The 20,166-nt window shown below is 37.5% G+C and overlaps 1 protein-coding gene across 1 annotated transcript in view; it reads left to right on the forward strand.

Annotated features, from left to right (window-relative positions):
• The first annotated feature begins 4,916 nt into the window (after window positions 1-4,916).
• TUSC3 (tumor suppressor candidate 3) overlaps window positions 4,917-20,166 on the forward strand; it is a 113,695-nt gene continuing 98,445 nt past the window's right edge. Inside the window, exon 1 of the mRNA XM_032109636.1 lies at window positions 4,917-5,074. Coding sequence (XP_031965527.1) covers window positions 4,949-5,074 — 126 coding nt within the window. The 5' untranslated portion in view covers window positions 4,917-4,948. The remainder of the gene's footprint in view (window positions 5,075-20,166) is intronic.

The following is a 20,166-nucleotide window of genomic DNA, read 5'->3' on the forward strand; positions in this document are numbered from 1 at the left end:
CTTTTTCAATAATCAAATGCCAGACATTGAGTTTTCATAGATAATAGCACAGCTGTTGAGAGGAGAATGGGTTACAGTGACAGTCATTTAAGACTTAGATGTGATCATTAGTAAAGTGTTTAAGTTTTACCTCCTTTCCTTTCCTTTCCTTTCCTTTCCTTTCCTTTCCTTTCCTTTCCTTTCCTTTCCTTTCCTTTCCTTTCCTTTCCTTTCCTTTCCTTTCCTTTCCTTTCCTTTCCTTTCCTTTCCTTTCCTTTCCTTTCCTTTCCTTTCCTTTCCTTTCCTTTCCTTTCCTTTCCTTTCCTTTCCTTTCCTTTCCTTTCCTTTCCTTTCCTTTCCTTTCCTTTCCTTTCCTTTCCTTTCCTTTCCTTTCCTTTCCTTTCCTTTCCTTTCCTTTCCTTTCCTTTCCTTTCCTTTCCTTTCCTTTCCTTTCCTTTCCTTTCCTTTCCTTTCCTTTCCTTTCCTTTCCTTTCCTTTCCTTTCCTTTCCTTTCCTTTCCTTTCCTTTCCTTTCCTTTCCTTTCCTTTCCTTTCCTTTCCTTCCCTTACCCTTACCCTTACCCTTACCCTTACCCTTACCCTTACCCTTACCTTTACCCTTACCTTTACCCTTACCTCTTCTTCCTCCACCAGCCCCCCAAAAAAAATGGAGGGATGAAATAGGTCACTCCATAAACTGATAAGCTTGGATGGCTGACAGGCAGCTAAGCAGTTTTATATTCTTTACTGAGAGTAAACAGAGTTCAGAACAGAAATCAGCAACTGCTACACTACTGCCAACCATATGCATGAGCAGATTTTTTTCCAATGGCATGCATCAAGATCTGTGCAACGCCAAAACCCTAGGGCCTCAGTATCTTGAAAAGCACATCTGTGAGAAGTAATAGTCCTATTAACAACAGCAATTGATTAATGGCAACTTGCCTCTCTGGGAGGCAGCTTCTCTCAACAGCTCTTAAGTTTTGTTTTGCACGCTTCATCTTCAACAGCAGAAAGAAAAAATATAACTCAGTACACCACCCTTCAGACCTGACTTGGATGTGATGTGGCTCATTGGCTTGGGAGAGATCAATGGAGCTTGAATGAAAAAGGGCTCTCTGAAGGCTGAGGGCTGAAAGGCAAAAGAGGATATCTTTACATTTTGTTGTAAGAGTAAATCCATTTTTCAACATTAAAGTTTGCAACTTCTGACTTGTGACTGTTAAATGACCATATAAAAGTGGTTAAAGATTTTCCTTAAGAAACTGTGTTTGCCCAGAAGTTTGTAATACATTCTCTTGAAGAAGCCCTTGCTACCACCTCTGACACTTCATCTGTATCATCACCTACACAAAACACTCATCTCCTAAAGAGCAGGATTATACTAACTCAAATCACTTTGCAAGCCTATTGTGTCTACAAATTTCAGATACAAGAATTAGAAGTCTATACAGGAATTAGAAGTCTGAATATCTTGCAGAAAGTTCTGACATATTATTATCTTGATCCCAATCACAATGAAATTAATCTTTTTTTTTCCATATCCTTAGAACTTTAATGAAAATCATAATAATATTTTAGCATCATTTGTTTTAAGGAAACACATAAGCATTCCCAGAGCTAAGATGGTTCATCATAGCTTAGTAAAATGACCAAACTGTATCATTTCATGTCAGTTAAATGTTAACTCGTACTTAACAAATGCAATTCCTCTTTCCATGAAGCTGCAGCATATAAGCTTCATGTGATATTTCTCTCATTGGGCCAGGCTGCTACTGTAAGTGAATATTCCATAGATGGGCTTCATAAAAACCAAAATGCCACTGCTGAATAAGTGTGAAGTTTTGGAGCTTGTAATGCTGTACTGCTGCAAAAAATATTTGCAGGGTTGTGGAAATTTTTCCAATTAAATTTGGAAAATTATAATACCTGAAAATCAGAGCAGTAACTTTTTTTATATATGTCTGGATATGGCTAACCCTAATTCCTTTAAGTCTTCTGTCAGGACTTGATTGGCTGTAACAAAGGTCAGATTTAAATTTAAGGCGACTACTTTAAAAGAAAAAAAATGCTGGCTTGAGGTTCACCTATAAACCTTTAGATGTTTATAATTAAACTTTCCTGTTCTGTAAGAGCTGATTCTCTTCACTCATGAATCAATAACTAAATATTCTTACTACAAGAAAAAAAAGATAAAAATCATGCATGCAAGACAGGAATAACTAATTTTCAAAGCATTACTAAAATGCTTTTAAACAGTTCATGGTTTTTAATTTTTTTCTCCTAGGAAAGTGCTAGGCTACTGTTTCCCCTTCATGCAGCTATCTTCAGTCTTTAAAAATTTTTAAGTGTTTCTGGATTGAGAATCATAAGGTCTGATCTGAGTTAGTGATCTGTTGACGTGTATTGTTCCTGTTAGCTACTTCTCATTTCATTCTCTCCAGCCAAGCTTCACAACACTCCTTGTCTCCAGAGCCACATACTGGGCACCTGCTTACTCCTGCACCTTCTTTTCATTTGCTATTGTTTTAGGTACCTTCACTTCATTGCCCGCTCATCCCATCCCTGCTATCTGAGCCAATGCTGCTTTTTTCTTTGCTCTGATAACCACTCCAGGCAATTCCCACAGCTCTTCTCTGGTTAATCTATCACATCTTAGGAGGGCTTGTGTGATATTAAGAAAGGCAGTCTTCCACCTCACAGGAGGCTTTTAAACACATCGCTCAGGAAAATTTAACTTCACAAAAAATGCACAGGTCATAGTTTTTCTTTATTAAGCCTTTAGAAGACTTTAACCCAAAATGTACTTCCCTTGTTGTCCCAAGGTCATATGCATTGCTTTTGCATTTCAGCACCCAAAAATGTTCTATTTTCTAAGATAAGGATGCCCATTCCCCTCATTACTCTGTTAACAGAGCTAACCCTCAAGAACAATGACACAGCAAAGGTAAACCAAGCAGATTTCATGTAATCCTTCGCATTAATCTCAACTTCTCTAGCACTGCACTTCTTTCCAGGCTTAGACTACTTCCTCTGTAATTTCTTGAGGAAAGAATAAAGAGGTGTCTTCCTTTCACTTTAGGCCTTCCTTACCAGGTTCATGTTCATACACACCGTGATACTGCAGCTATGCCTGCACATGGAATCTGTGAGGTTCGTTCCATAGTCCAGCATAGACTCCAGACAGCCTCAGAGTACCATACACATGGGAAAACACGTTGCAGTTACAGGTTCACTGGGTCACTTGTGGTATACAAGTACATCCTAGTTACTGCACCAATTGTGTGAAGTCTTCTTTATCCAGTGAGCTAGATAAAAGCAGCCAGGCTATGAAAGTTCTGGTCTATATGAAACTCTGAACAGAAAAGAAAGAAACCAAAACTGTCCATGTTGCTGTTTCCTGCTTAAGGTATGGACTTCGGGTGATTGAAAATTGAGATTATTGATTAAAAATAAATGTAAGAAATTTGACAGTTAGAGTTGTGTCAAATGAGTTTTGTAGTCTTTTCAAGGAATGAAGAGCTCTCAGTGGTCTTCACATTCTCAGTAGTTTTAATGCTGTTTTCATGCAGTGACAATGTGAAAGGTCCATGGTTTATTAGGCTCAGGAGGATACCAAGAGTTTTTCAAACAAGGTTCCAGTGAAATCACCTTCTGGATTTAGCAAGAGTGGTCTGAAATTTTCTAACGAAATGTTCTTTTTTAGCACACTAATTAACATATGCCTCTCTTGTTCGAGTGCAAAATTTCCACTGAATTTTTATCTCCTAAATAAAGACAAGGGAAAAAAGTGTTTTTAAAAGCACACAGTTCTGATCAATACATATATCCTGTCCCTTTAGAGTAGACGTCTGTGTTAGAAACCTCTGTAATCCAATGTCATGCTTGCATACCATTTTACGGTTATTATCGCCCAACAATAGTCAGAATCTGATGGATGTGGGCAACAAATAGTCTGAATTCTCTTGAATTTATTAAGTTTGTAGATAATTTGAATACATTCTACTATTCCTAGGGATAGATGTAACTTCTGAAAGGCATGTTGCAAATAGAACTGAAGTAAACACAATGGCCTATTTAATGTTTTAACTGCTCAGTGCTAAGATGTCAGCTGTGTCATCAGAGTAGCATCTGATATTATCATAATACCACCCAAAAATTCTCTGTCCAAAATAAGCAGATACTTCTCAATACTTTCTTGGTGCCTCAGCTTTCTGTTTCATTGTGGTGTTTTATTAAAAAATGCATAAAAATTTCTAGTGATTTAGCAAGATCTCCAAAAATTGAATAGTTCTGCCTTCTGAGTCTTCAGCACAGATGTGTGTAAGTAACTAATGCAGCATAAAGAGTACTTGGAATTCTAGGGGAAAAAAAGAAAATTATGTGCTCATTAATTTAACATTACCTATCCTGTGCACTGCAGTGTGCACTTTCAAGAAATACACAGTCACTGATTGGAGGACTGTATCATGAATCGGAATATCAATTTAAAGCTGCATAGTTAATGCTCGGGGAATTTAATTAGAATTAATTGTACCAGCATATTACATTATATTATTTTCTGTAGGGATGGCTTTGTGTGTGCATAATGAAATCTGAAAAGTGTATGTGCATAAACGCGTAAGAAAGAATCTGATACTTTGGGCTGGTTTTTGATGGGTTTTTTCGTTGGTGTTTTGTCTTGTCTTGCTTTGTTTTACAGTCTTGATTCAGGATTGCACTCTGTGCTCCAGGCAGCCGGCAGCTCGGAGCAGCAGTGAAGCTGCCAGCCCAGGCGGGCAGAGCCCCCCAGGCCGGGCTGGGCGCCAGCGCTGCCCGCGGGCTCCGCGCAGAGCTGAGCGCGACCCCGCATCACACCCCGCGCAGAACTACATTTCCCAGGCGGCGCCGCGCCGCGGGGCGCTGCGATTGGCCGGGCGCGGGCCGGCCCGGCGTGGCGGTGCGGCAGGTGCCGCCGGCGGGGGCGGAACATGGCGCTGGGTGCCGGGGCGGCGTGGCGGCTGCCGCACCTGCCGGCCGGGGGCTGCCTCCCCCTGCTGCTGCTGCTGCTGCTCCTCCTCTGCGGACAGCTCGGGGGAGGACAGAAAAAGAAGGAGGTAGAGACGTTCGCTTCTTTCGCCATCGCGCCCGGCCGGCGGTGCCCTGTCGCGCTGCCTCCGTCTCCGGAGTCCCCGTGTCCCCGTCCGCCCGGCGCCCCCCGCCCGGCCTCCCCCGCGCTCCGCCGGCCCCTCTCCGTCCCCGGCCCCGAGCGGGGCGCCGGCGGGGCGGAGGCGCCGGGCAGCCGCTGCCCATGCGCTGCTCGGGAGATGATGGCCGGCGGCGGCGTCTCCAGGGCAGCGGGAGCGCAGGGGCGCAGCGCCGGGATCGCGGTCCCCAGCGGGCTGTCGCTGCCCAGGCCGGGGCCGTGCGGTGTCGTGGCCTTGAAATCACGGGTTCTGAGCCAGGAGGGGCAAGGGCCGCCGTCCTGCGCCGGGCAGGGCTGGGCTGCCGTCCGCGGTGGGCCAAGGGGGCTGGCAGACAGCCGGGGCGAGGAGCCTGCGGGAGATCGAAGTTAAACCCCGTGTTTGTGGTGCCAACTAAACGAAATGGCCAGAGTTAGTAACTAGCATCAAAGCGATGACAGCTGGTGTGTGTACGCGTGCAGGTGTACGTGATGGTACTTAAGGTGTCCTCTGGGTAAGAGAGATGTGGAGGAAGGAGCAGTTTTAATTCAGATTCATATCAGCAGCTTATCTTCACCAGCTTTTGTATTTAAATAGGGAAATGTGCAAAAATGTGTAGTGTAGATACTTGGCTTTTTCAGGTTTCAGTGCTACTGGAGATGGCTACACTTCTCTTCCTAGGCTGCCCTAGGCTGCCAGGTTTTTGCATACTGAGTGCTAGGCCACCCAGTAGGGTCTCTTTACAGTTTTACTGTAACTTCCCTTATGAGAGGAGTTAGCTTTTAATTGAACTGTAGAGTTTTGCCATTTTTGGTTGTGTTTTTTTTTGTTTTTTTTGTTTTTTTTTTTTTTTTTTACATCTGTTAGTTTTGTGGGGAGGACTTGTGCTTTGTGGTGGTGGAAGAGAAGGAAAGAACAATTTTTATAGCTGATGGTTTCTTTGAACTAGCAGCTCAGACAAAGAGAAGGATGGTCAAAATTTTTGAGTTTTGCTTGTTTTGTTTTTCGTTAAAGACTATGTAGGTTACTAAGGCTTATAGGCCAAAGATGTATAATGATAGGAATGTCTTTGCACTGGTGTCCAGTGACAAGAATGGAAGGAATGGCTTAAACCTATTTCAGGGGAAGTTCAGCTGTGATATTAGGAAAGAGTTCTTAACTGACAGAGTGGTTGGGCACACAACAAGGTACCCAGGGAAGTGCCCCAAGCCTGTGGGTGTTCAGGAGACATATGGACAATGTTTTTGTGCATATGGTTTAACTTTTAGGTTGCCCTGTGTGGAGTTGGATGGAATGTCCTTTCCAAATCACAATGTCCCTTCCAACTCAGTATTCTATAATTTTACAAGGCCAAAGGTAGTATGTAAAATTCTTACTATGGTGTCTAAATCGTGGTCTGACTGTGTTTTACCAAGCTAAGTAATCTGATCATTGAGATAAATCACTTGGGCATCATTGTGAAAAATTCACTCTAGGCATTGTCTTTTCCACTCTTTCTGGAATGAGTAAGCAATAAATGTGTTGCCCTTCTGCTGCTATAACTAACTTCTTTTCAAAACTTTAGCTTATTAGGTTTTCTTAATAAAATGTGTTTAATGTTTGACACTTTCGATTCTCTCTTGCTGTGATGTGCTGGCATTGCAACTTTTGTTGACACTTTCATGTGGAGTGCCAGCTGTGCTACCAAGATAGCTGAAATAATCTTTCTTTTAAGTGAAATCCTTTCCTAACAAGTAAATAATGACGAATTAAAATGGACATGTACAGCTACTTTTTAGAAAGTTTCCCAATCCTACTGTGGAGGTGGTAAATATAAACATAAAAGGATGGAAATGCTTGTTTGTTTGTCCACCTGCTTGGTGTTACAGTTCAAGCTGGTATTTATCCTCTGTAAAGCTTGTTATGCAGTGTTTTCATTTTTAACTGTTTTAAACTAACCCATCCCAGTCTTCTGGATCTTTCTTCTGCTATTTTTCATTCCTGTTTAATATTTTTGTTTTAACATAATGGACTGCTCATACAGACAAACCCTTGGCTTTATGTAGACACTGTTATCTATGACTTCATCTTTACAGAAACTAATGCAATATTGCAAGTGCTTGCTTCACTTGAAATGCAGGTTATAAGTAAAGTGTAACTTAGGTTTTTTTTGGATTTTATACATTTTATGTTTCTGTGTTGTATATGTAAAGTCTGGCTCCTCTTCTTGCCCTGTAACCCTCATGCTAAAAGCTGTAGTGGTTTACCCAATATATATGATGAGGAAAACATCTGTATGTTAAGAATTAAACTTGTACTTACAGTAAGTAGTTTGGAAATAACATTTTAAAACTTTTCTGAGGGAAATTATGTGAATTGAAAGAGCGCAGGATCTTGTGCTGTGAGAGGTTCGTGTTCACAGCACTGTCCAGGAACACAGTGGTAACAGGTAAAGGTGATGGAGGTTAAATGTGTTAAGTGAACCAGAGATTTTCTATACAAAGAGTGGTAAGACTGACATAGCGTTTTTTGGAAGTTGGAAAAATGGTTGGACACACAGTGAATTGTTTCAAAGTGAACGCTGCTAGAGAAAAGCTAATGCAGTAGGGTAAAAATGTGTATCTCATGAGATAAAACCAACTCACATCTCAGTTTCCTCTTTTCTCTGTGCTTTATGTGTGTCTTTGTTGATGTGGTTGTCCAGAAAGAGAGGTAAAGGACTAGAGATAAGAAACTGCTTTCCCAATCAATTTTTTTAAAAAAACCTTGATTACTTGAAAAATGCTTCAGAATTAGAACTTGAGCTGTTGGAATTAAAGCTTAAGGAAGGAATGTATTCTTGGTGAAGACAATGATTTTTTAAAATTAATTTATCTTTTTAAGTGTTGACTACATAGAAAAGTATGCATAAAGTCTGAACAATTGGAGGTGTCTGGATTAGTTGTATGAGCCTGGGAGAGGTGGAAATGACTTTGCAGAAAGGAGAGGACCGAGTTAAGATATTAGATGTTTCTGAAGGACTTGCTGCCAACAGAGAAGATGAATGGGGAAACTGGAACAGTCTGTTATAAATTTCTGTGTTGATTCTGAAATACGACATTAAAGCTGTATGTAGAAAATATGCAAGTTCTTAAATTGCTAAAATACATTGTCCTGTACAATAAAATATTCTTAATGATAACTAAAGAAACTGTCTTCCCTGGCAAATTACTGAGAAGTGCTAAGGTTGGTTTTAAATTTGATAAAACCTGCAAGAATTTAAAGAGCTGTTTGAAAAATAGATTTGAATTAGTAGATTATTAGTCATCTGGTTTAATGGAAGCTATTTTTAGAATGACTTCATGAATTTATAAAACATTCCTATTGCTTTGCTTTAATCTTGCTGGATCCTTTTCTGTATTGTGGACATTCATGACAGCCTTCACAACTGAGGAGATAAAGAGAAAACACTGGACTGCCTAATTTGAAAATGAGATGAAGAAGCTCACACTTAGAAGCTAACTAGATTTGAAAAGCCTGCTTTTATGATTTTAATTTTGGTGCTGAACAGTACCTTTATGTAAAGTGAAGTAAAAAGTTCTTGATTGTGAAGTAGCAACAAGACACTGGAGAAGGACTGTTCTCTTAGAAATTATATACATAGTAAGAGAAAATAATAATTGACTGTTTCCACAGCATTTGAGATAATAAATTTGTATTAACATACATGCATTTTCTGTTCCCAATCCTTTCAATGCTTTTTATATATCTTATACAAATTTGAGGTAGGTTAAACTATTAAAAAAATTAAAGGAATCAGAGTAATTCACTTTGAAATATACTGCTTGGCTTTTTATTATACAATTTTTTGTGACTGAAACACATGGAAAGGGAACATTGGGTTTGCAATATTAAAAGCATTTCTCATCGAGGATGATGTTTGTTTTTGAGCTTTCAGGTGGGTGATTCAGAAGCTTGGTTAAATAACTGATATGCAATTGGAGTAACTTTTTCTGGGGGTAAGTTTGTTATTACTGCTAAATCTGACACAGAGAAGGTATCTGCTTAGATCAACATACAAGCTTTCTTCAGGTGCAAGTATTTTGTTGAGCTTGAGTCTACTAAAAAAGATGCTGAAGACATACAAAAATATTGTAGTAATTTTACTCTTCCGTAATGCAAAACTCTGTGATGCCCTAGCCCTGATATTATTAAAGGATTTCAAGACTCATATATCTGTAGTAGTTCTTTACCTTTTTCTCCCTGTCTCATTTCCCCAGCTAAGTGTAGAAGTTATGGCAGTTGTGAGAAATTGTGGGAGATAGAGTTGGAAGGACAATCTGATTGATAGTTTATCCCAAAGCTCAGCCCTGCTTTTATTATTCCTGGCAGATGTGTAGCTGATGTGCCCGTAGAAGTCTTTAGTGCTGGGGACTCTACAACTTCTGGCTTTTTTTTTCCCCCCCAAAGATCTAACCTAAATTACTGTGTGTTCAAGGCCTACGTTTTTGAGCCTGTTATTTCTTGTCCTCATCGTGACCATGAAGAACAGATTATTGTTCGATTGGCTGGTTGGGATTTTTTTTTTTAATAAATAGAAGCAACTGTGTATTTTTTTTAAGGCTTAAAGTTTTAAATATGGTAATTTTTTTGAGAGAATCTTCAGTCCTGAACATACTTTTCTGCTTTATGTGAAATTAACTGGGATAGATTGGCACTATCTCCTTGTTTCTGCACCACGTGTTTTTGTTTTCCTTTAGGTTTTCATAGTGAGCCTATCTTGTTTATTCACAGCTATTGATTGTTACCATGTTGCAGCTAGAATGGCATCTTCCACTTTAAAATGTCTTTCCTATCTAATTTCTGGTAGTGGTTCACCGTAAAGGTAGCAATTCTCACCCATTCAGAGCTAGAGCCAACAAAACCTGCTGTCCTTGGTCTTCGCTCCAAAATTGAAAGAGTACTACTTAGTTTCTTACTCTATCTCTTGGTCTTTGCTCCAAAATTGAAAGAGGACTACTTAGTTTCTTACTCTATCTCTTGGTGCTGTTTTCAGTGATCAGTAGCATTCTTCTGATGAATGTTCTGCATGCATATTTAATTGAAGGAAATATTAGGAAACACTCTAGAGTGAGTAGAGAAAAAGAAAAGAGGAAAAAAGATGTGTGATAAATGGGGAGTATTCAGCATATATTCAATTTCACATATAGTTTAATAAATAAATTCTTCCTTTTTCAGGATCTCTGATACTGTTTAAAAAACGTAGTGATAATTAAAACTCAAGTTTCTTCTCTTGGTCTACTGAATTTCTGTTTAACATTAAACTTGAGCATAAAACCTTTTTGATCTTGTAATTGTGAAAATTTTGATTTTGGTCTCTAGACTGTGGAGCACAACATGTTTTTGCTTTCGAGACAGGATGCATGAAAGTGTTTGGCAGTTATACCAAATACAGACTCCTCTTTAAAAACTTTATTAAAAATTGAGATGTGGCAAAGGTTGAATCTGTGGAGGGAAATTCGGGCCTGAGAGTAGATTTGCCTTCAAGCCATTTTAAAGATGTATTTGAAGTGGAGATGTTATATTCATTTGTGTAATTGGACATTTTAACTATTGTTTCAGTAGAGAGAGAAGAGGTTTTTTTCAAACGATGCTTAAAGCTTTAAAATAAATGTTCTCAGTTTGAAGTGAAAAAACAGTGCTAGGTCATGCCTGAAACTGTAAAATTCATTAAATGCAGTTCTAAATGTTTTGCTCTACTCTGCCCTACAAAGAATGGGGACAGAGTACAGGATAAAAAAAATGTTTGCGAGAATTCTTTATTTTCTGCAGTTTTTTTACAACCCCATAAAGCATCTATATCCCTCTCTCTTTTATTTCTAATTAACCAAAGTTTTGCAGAAACTTGGCAAAACTGACTAGTAGTTTTGATTTTAACCAATCTGTATAGAAAACTTCAGTGACAGCATACAATAAGTGAAATAAAGGATGCTTATAGTGGCCTGATAGCATTTTGTGATTGGATTACTGAAACTTTTCTGTCCCAGATGTCTCTGTTTGTCATCCTTGCTGTCATAAGACAGATCAGTGACATAATTGATCTTTTCCCCTGTTCTGTTCTATAATCGTTTATACAGCACATCCTGTGCAACCACATGGAAAATACAGATTGTATCTGCTTGAGTTCTACATGCTCTGGAAAAATCAGTCAGTAAAATTAGAGTGGGAAAGCACTGGGTTTTTTGGATATTAGTTTGGGTCTTCAGATTTATTATCTTCATTTTTAAAAGTGTTTTCAAGGTCACATTTTTTTGGCTAAGATAATGGTCAGAACTAAAAAGGAACTTTACCTGGTATTTGGTTTAGGCCTCATTCTCTTGCTGTAATAAATCTGAAAGCTGTTATAATTTAAAAAAAATTGGTTTTTTATCTAATGCTATGAGGTTTCATAAAAATATGTAATAATATCTTCTTCATTGTTTGTGTATATCAAATGTAATAGCTATTCTTTGTTTTTTTGTTGCTACAACTTTCAATAATGAGGGATTGCCATGAAACAAATGGAAAGATACTTTATAGTGAACCTGAAAGCTACATTTTGGACAGGGAAACTCGTATTTTTCTGTGTGATTATCACAAGTCCTTCATATTCTAAGATAGTTAAACAAATTGATACATGCATTGGGTGGATTGCTTCTGACAGAATTCAAAAAAAGGCCTGGCAATAATTTAGTTACAGAAAATAGTCCCATTATATGGAAAAGAAGTGTACCCTTGCCATTGCAGGCTTCTTCGTGAGAACACTCTTCTTCCTGAGTGCTAAAGTAGTGGCAGGACTTGGAGCATTTCTCTGGACAGACTGTGTTTCCATCTAATAGGATTTGCTATTAGGATTTTACTTTCCTCTGATGATTGTATCTGATAATACTATTCTGGAATTCCCCAAGTTCATAATCTCTTCTTAAGCAGTTGCAGTCCTTAGCCTAATTATGCCGTTCCATTAATTTTTCTCATTCTTTGCTGTTGAATGTAAAGCAACTAATTTTTGAATTTCAGATGAACTGGTCATTAAGCTTAGCAGAGTTTGGCTGTGTTGCATAGAACATTTTGTATATCATGTTCATAACATAAGTGATAATTACAGTTATGCAGTCCCTCTGTGGAATGACATTTTGAGCTCACAGACCTGCTCAAGGTTATAGGCTGTAGCATCTGCTGCTTGAAGGATAGAAACCATTTTCTACTCTGCTTTTAGTTTGGCTTTTTCATAGTTTCAAATCACTATTGCTGTCTTCTCCACTATTACAAAATTAGCATGTTCAGTTGCTTTCCTTATCAAATTGTCTTAAAAGGGCCAATTATGAAAGAGTCTACTGAATTTTGGATATTGACATTTCTGTTTAGCTTTTAGAGGTTTTGCTGTGTATGTGTTCCTGTCCTGAGCCGTGTGAATATCTCTTCAATGGAGATTTTTAAGCTTGTCAGGCAAAAGTGTCAGTAATATTGTAAAATTCCCATTTATAGTTTAAGGTTCATTTCTGGCATTTATTTTATAATTTATACTAAGCATTTTTGCCAATTTGATGGTTTTATGAAGTCTTTTGATACTTAGCCTGTTTTTCATGAAAAATAATTGATAGTTGTTCAGGTAATTAATTAGCTAATTCCCTTTATACTTTCCTATTTTCAGGTCATACATATACACATTCAGGCTTTTTCACACATTTTCTTTCTTAGATCATGTCAGTGGCAGGGCTGCATTCTGAATCTAAAGTTAGGCCTTTAACTCAAAACTTTGCTGTCATGCAAAAGTCTGTTTAGAATAATGAATTGTTATATTGCAGTGGTTTTTCTGCACTATGCTGAGGAATATGATTATTTTAACAATAAAGTATGAGTATTTTTGGTTGGTGCTGCTTAAACTTTCCTTTGTAATTGTAGCTGCTTTGTTTGCTTCAGTGGTTCAAATTATTACTTAAAATATTTTGTTCTTTTTACGTCTCTTACTTATCAAGTCCCTATGACACTCTTCTATTTTCAGTAGTAAACTGTAGTGAAATATAAATTAATTTAATCCATAATTACTAGATTCAGTGGAATACTGATACACTAAAAATATTAAACTTAAAATTACTTTTATTTTTAATCCTAATAAAGTATTTTATTGTAAATCTTTGTCTTTCTATAAAAGACATAACTAGAGATTCAGATTCTGAAAGGGAGATGAATGTAGAGGATGAGAATGCTGAGCAGACAGAATGTTTAGAGAGAGAGAGTTCCTTTCTCTACTCTTGTTTTTCAAGTTTATCTAACAGTATAAAGAAGGTATTTGAGTATGAGTAGAAATCTGTTTTGACTGACACAGGTAATGCTCTTCTAGATACTCTAGTAGTTGCAGGGCTAGGGCTACATACACTGAAGGAATAAATTAGCTGTATCTACATATGTTTAGGTGTCTTTCCAAAGAGAGGAATTCAAGCTACAGTTATGTGAGGGAGTTGTAGAGCAGTTTAATTAACAGGAGTAGAGCACCTCATCATAGGTCACAGTACCGGCGCTCTGCGTTGTCAGTGATCTTGAACTAGGGAATACAAAATGCAGAAGCATGGTTCTGAAATCTTACCATTCTCCAGAATTTGGATGCTTCAGTCAAAGCAGTAAAGGCTGTGCTATTCAGAATATGTGCTGTAAAGTATTATGTGACTTCAGCTACAGGAGGAGAAGGTAGTGGTGATTGTATACTGATTCTTCAATAAGGATGACGTACATTGTCCTTAAAAATAATAACAATTTAAAAAGCAAAATAAGAATATAATAGCTTGATTAGAGTAGTATTTTCTTTTTTTTTTTCATCACATGGTGATGTATTTAAGGTGATGTGGTTAAGGTGGTATATACTGTGGTTTCTGTTCAGATCATGTAAGGTGGTACAAGCATGCCTATTGATTATGGTTTACAGGATAGGTTTCAGGGATTTCTGAGATGTGGGACCTGAATACTTCCATGTGGGTGAAGATGATACTGAATACACTTCCCCCTACTTGAGTCAAACACTAAAATTTAGAAGAGTGCACAAACGCAGGCAGCAATAAGTGGTTTTCGTTTTCAAGTGAATCCTCTGCGATGCCTTTTACCAGGATGTTTTCAGATATCAGGTATTTTCAGATGATGCCTAGGGGAACTAATGCACTTGCTACCTTTTTTATCTGACTCTTAAGTGGAGCTGTAACTTGATCTCACAGCCAAATATGGCATGTTTAAGTATAGGGCACTTTCAGACGTCTAGAGATCATTGAGAATTCTTTCTCCTCCATTACTGCCATGTCTGTGCAACTTAAAAGTTGGATGTGAGGCAGAATTACTATTTTGCAGATGCGTGTGGTTGATGAACTTGATTAGCTTCTATCCTCAGATCTAGCCAGTGAAAAACAAGTTAGCCTCAAGCGCAAACCTCCTGTCTGTTGTAACATTACACATTCTTGTGGCTTAAATGGAAATCCCATCATGTGTTTCCCGAACATTGTTTCCCCATTTTTCTTCTGTTTTGGAGAATAAAGGGAACTTGCTGAAATCTGCTTCCTTGATAAAGCAGGATGGTTTTTTATCATTGGGCTGGAGAATAGAAAAAAATATTTATGGGAAAATAAAAACTATGAAGCCAAGTTCAATGATCAAATGTACTCAGAAGTAAGTGTCCTTAAATCTTTCTGAAATCTGTTAGAGGGCAGAAACTAGTACTGTGAAGTTATCTGAATTCCATATTAGTTTTGCATCACACTTCTAAATATCTTAGTCATGGTTTGTACTCTTGATAGCTGATGGCTCAGCTCTAAAACATTTCAGTGGAAATTTTTTCCATTTTTCTGTTATATGCCTGATTTCTACTAAAGCTTCCAATGGAAATGGAAAGTGAATGGCAGGAATTTCATAGGAATTTCAAGAAGAATGTCAGTCCTAGGAAGTTCAATCTAAAATTGAAGATGTTGGACTGTTCCGCCTCTTACTTGACCACAGCTGGTGGATTCAGTTAGGGACAATGTGACAGCACATAGAGTAGGTGAGCCAGGAATTGTTATGAAAAGGACAGGAATGGTGCATTAATACTGAAGTTACTGTGTAAATATTTTCCTTCTGTTGTGAGGTACTTTTTCTTCTGAGCTAGGTGTGGATGGAAGCTCTTGTCTAAGTTTTTTTTCAGATCTCTGTTTATTGATAGCAGTGCACTAACTTCATTAGTGAGCACTTTGTTTAGAAGCAAAGATAAAGTTACTAATATCTGCTGGACAGACTCTAGATATTAGAATGGGTTTTTATTTTCTTCATGCTTTTTTTGGTTTGGGGTAATACCAAAATTGGCCGGAGAATAAATAACCTTTCTAGCACAATTTGAAGAATTAGAAAGCGCGCATTCTTTATTACAGCGCTGCACACGTCTGGAGGATTTGTCCTCTAATTGAATGTGTCTCATGAAATTTTACAACGGGGTATTTATTCCATCATGACCATACATAGCCATTATTACATCCTTCCAAGTTAATTTATAAACATCACTTTTCCTAGAACTAATTTACATGCCTCTGCCCCTTACTGGAAGTCTTTTTATGGTCTTAGAGGGTCATCAGAAGATGGTTGTTCACTGAGAGCCCCTAAAATTGTAAGTGACCTTGCCTTGAACTTCCCTTAGGGCATGCACTATATTTGCTTGTTACATAACTGCCAGAAAACCACTTAGGTTCCTCATTACCTGACTATCCACTGGTTCCAGCTACATTTACAGTCCTCTGTCTACTTCTACGTTCTTTTATCTACTTTGCTAGTTAGTCTTTAAGCTCTATTTTGCAACTCTGAGGGATCTGAAAATTTCTCTTCTCCCTGTTGTCTGTTGGGGCATTGCTAATGATTTTCCACTTCAAATGCATTGTAAGCGTTTTCATTTTTTTGTTTTCTCTAAGCTGAATAAATCAGTGTGGAGCTGTGGGTGTGTGTGCCTGTATATGCACACACATATATGTACACACATTGGTTTGCCTTGGCCTAGATGAAATAACATTTGCCTTGGTGTTGACATCTGTGGGCTTTTGTCCTGTAACTCTAGATGCTGTAAATGATCAAAGTGCTTTAACCAGACTTCATGGAGAATGTAGCTTTCAGAGTAAAACTTTAAACTAAAATGCCCTCATGTAACTGCATATTGGTTTGTGAGGCTGCTAACATAATGCAATTTCTTTAAAAGTAATAGTGACCTGAAATTCTGCTTTAGTACATGAAGAAGGCAGTCCTCATCTGATTTGACATCTTGTATTTTAGTCCATTCAGTGCACAGAAACTAAGCTTTCTTAAGTCATTGTGTGCTATGAACTAGTAATATTCACAATAGGAGTTAAATTTTCAATTAAATGTGACATCTCAGCCTTTTCTACAGTAGAATTATGGTTAAAACATGTCTGGGAATCCGATACAGTGGGAGCAGTTGATATTAATTTGATTTCTGGGAGATTTTATGCTGCTTCACATAAAGTACCCTGAACACTTGTATGTCTGCTCCTCTGGATGTTTGGATCCTCTTCAGATGATCTTCATTATTGTTTTAATTCAAAAAGCTCCTACTATGAAGTATATCAGTTGTTTTCCCCCTCTAGAGCATTGTTTGCACTCTGAACTGTCCTCTTATACCGACAAAGAGATTTGGAGAATGTTGCAGAATTCACTGGGCCACAGAGGAGTGACAGGAGGGAAGATAATTTTCTAGCTGAATGATGATCATTTGAAAGAGGAAAGTCCTGGGTTCCCACAGCTATTTATACATTTAATCCAATAACTGTTCAGTGTAAAACATTGTAATACAATCTGTTCAAGTAGGTTTACTTGTCTGCCATCTGGACATGAGTACTGCCTGCCAAACCAGTTGGGAGGGCAGTAAAAGAAATCAAGGTTACTTTAAAGTAGTGAGGGCTTCTTAGGATAACCTCAGTACACTTGCTTTCTCCATTTAAGCAGCTATCACCTCAGTTGTAACTTTCTGTGACAGCAGAGATGGCTGAAGGAACTAAGTATAGAGTGCACTGTGCTCAAAGAGCCAGCCCTGGAATATTTAAAGATAGTAGAGGCCTTGGTGGGAACATAAAGGTGCTCAAATCTGCATTTTGCTTTTGGTATTCCAGGCTGTTTGGATATTACAAGAATGTAGAGCAAGGGGAGATTACACAAAATCTAATGTTTTGTAAGTACCTGGTGGCAGACAGGAGAAGCTTGTTCACCTTTAGAATTGCCCAGTCTGGTTTCAATTTCTGTTTGCTCTAGATCCAAATTCCTTGTTAACTACTCTGTGTGGATTGATCTAAGTGCCTTGTTACTTCTAAAGATATCAAGCAAAAGAGAGTATAGCATAAGATTATAATGATTTCATCTATAGGTGGTCAAATACCACATTATTTGACTTCGTTTTAATGAAATGATAAATGAGAGGAGAGGCACTAAAGTTGATTAATTTTGGTGCAAAATATTTTATACTGTAGAAAACATATTAGCAAGTGGGCTACACCAGAAAGCAGTGAAGCCTAAAGTCACCCCCCTCTAGAATTCTGTTATGTAACTATTGGAGCTTTAGCCAGCTGTAGGGCCATCAATAGCAGTACTGATGAAGATGGTCCCAGCTGTGTAAGAACTGAGTATTTCCCTCCTTATCCCCTTCATAAGGTTGGGATGGGTATGATGGCACCTTAGGTGTGTTCATTTTACAAGAGCCTCAAATGAGTAATGTTAGATAGGTTGTAAGTTCAAGTATATATTGCACATTCAGGTGACATGTTGAATCATAGAAAATAGAACTTTAATTGCATTTTTTTGTCCCACCATATTAAAGTGATATAATTATGGTTGTGTTAGTGTATTAATCTATCAGCATGTATCTTAAGTGATTCAAAAATCTAGCTGAAGCTGTTCGGTTATAGCAACATCAGTTTTTTTGAGCAATGAATGCATTGTGCTGTCATGCAGAACTCATGCTTGCTTGGCTGTGAGGGAGAAAATTATGAGTTCATTAGCTGATACAGCAGCTTTGTTTTCAAAACTAATTTGATGTCTTTACTTCTCCCAAGTGAAAATTGAACTTTTCCTGAATCTAATGAACGGTTTTGATAGTAAAAATGTTCTGGAGGAAACACGTTTTCACTCAAGTCTTTATGGTGAATCTTGAGTCTACAAAGAATTAAAAAAGTGTGCTTTAAAAATGGGCTTAGAGAGATACTTTTAGTTGGTTTCCATCATTGGAACTATAGTCACTTTTTCTGAGAAGGAAAAAGGCATAGAATTAGAAATTTGATTTCATGTTAATTTTAGAAGCTAATTTCAGAAGGTAGAAATTTAGACTTCATGATATTATGAGAATGTTTTTATGAGGATGAAATATAATTTTGGTAAACATATCATATTTTTATTTTTTTAATGTAGACATTTCATTCCACCTCCAGTTTCCTCAGTGTGAGTTTCAGTTATTCACTATTAGGTGCCTGAATTTTTAATATTCAACATAGAAAATAATGCTGAGTATTGGTGTTTAAACTGCAGTTTCTTAACATATTTAAACTATTGGGTTTTGCATTAAAGCTTCCTGACTGCTTGTACAGTCATGATTTAATATTCCACAATGAATTTTTGCTTTAGTTGTATTAATCTCATTGTTTCTAATTTAGATAAAAATTATGTGCTGGTATCTATGAATAGTTTTTCCTTAAACTACTCAGAAATAGATCTAAAAGTGCAAAGTAATTATTTTATATTAAAAGGATTAAGTGCTTTATCTGTCACTGGAGATTGTCTACCTCCTGTTGAACCACAGAATCCATTCATTAACTTAGCACCATGCTATGTACTTTCTCTTCTGATGAATTACTTACTGGGAAGGTAGTATTCTGATTAAAGGAACTCCTGCTCAGGAAACTGTAATACTTCTGTTTCTTAATGTATGGGTAAATGGCAAGTGTGCCAGAACCTCATGTGGATGGCTGAGAGAAGTAAAAGGTTTTGTTGTTTGAAAATGCTGAGATACTAGCCACAAGGAAGAATGCTAAGCTTAGTGGTTCTATCATATTTATGTGTGTGTTTTTGCCTCCTGAGAAACAGAATTTGCTAGGAAACTCTGACATTAAAGTGACCAATGAATGGATGGCACAATAAAATAAAACTATGGAGAGTAAATGTCAGAGGTGGTAAAGAATTTATGAATAATCATTAGTAATCAAATGACAGTGAAATAGTGTGAGGGTAGATGAAGTCTCTCACAATGACCATGAGTCGTGATGAAAAGTTTGAAGAAAGTATTAGAAGATGTAGTACTCTGAAACATACATTAAAATAGGGGTAACGACTGTAATATACAAGTTGCCTAATTTTTATAAGTGAAGCTTACATTCAATTAATCGTGATGCCTTTAAAACTTTTCCTACTGCATAGTTTCCTAACTTTTTAAATTGCTTGTAAAATCTCTTTACTGAAATGTTTTATCATAAGAGAAAGAAGGAAAAAGATGGTTTTGCATATCTTGAAAAGAAAGAAGGAAAAATCAAGTCTGAACTTGCATCCAAACTTTAGTGATTAAATAGTTGTGTCATATGAACATTTCTTTGTTACAATTTATCATTTCTGACAAGAAGAAAAAATGTGAATTTTCCTTAATATGAAGTAGGATTTCTGTTAATTTCCATGCTCTGCTTTGGACCCTTCACTTTCTGGTCTGATAGTAGGTTGTCCATTAAATTGACTGGATCATGTTGCTACTGTTAACCATGTAAAGTGCTGTAGATATTTTTGATTGTCTTTGATAAGTACTGTTAATGTCCTGAAATTGTACCTCTCTTTAGAGAGGCAGATTGTCTGATATTTGGAGAAAAAAAATTTCAAATAATTTCTTCATCCTGGAAGAGCTGACCTTGAAACTGAAGTGGGCTTTCACTAATTTTATGTGAAGCTATGAAACAAGGTAGTACTTTCTGAAATCCTTGTAGAAAAAGGAATTTGCTGTCTTACTTTCTCAGCTTGAGAGGGAGACATGGCAAGGACTGCCCCCTGCT

Source organism: Corvus moneduloides, chromosome 5, assembly GCF_009650955.1.
Source record: "Corvus moneduloides isolate bCorMon1 chromosome 5, bCorMon1.pri, whole genome shotgun sequence".
NCBI lineage: Eukaryota > Metazoa > Chordata > Aves > Passeriformes > Corvidae > Corvus > Corvus moneduloides.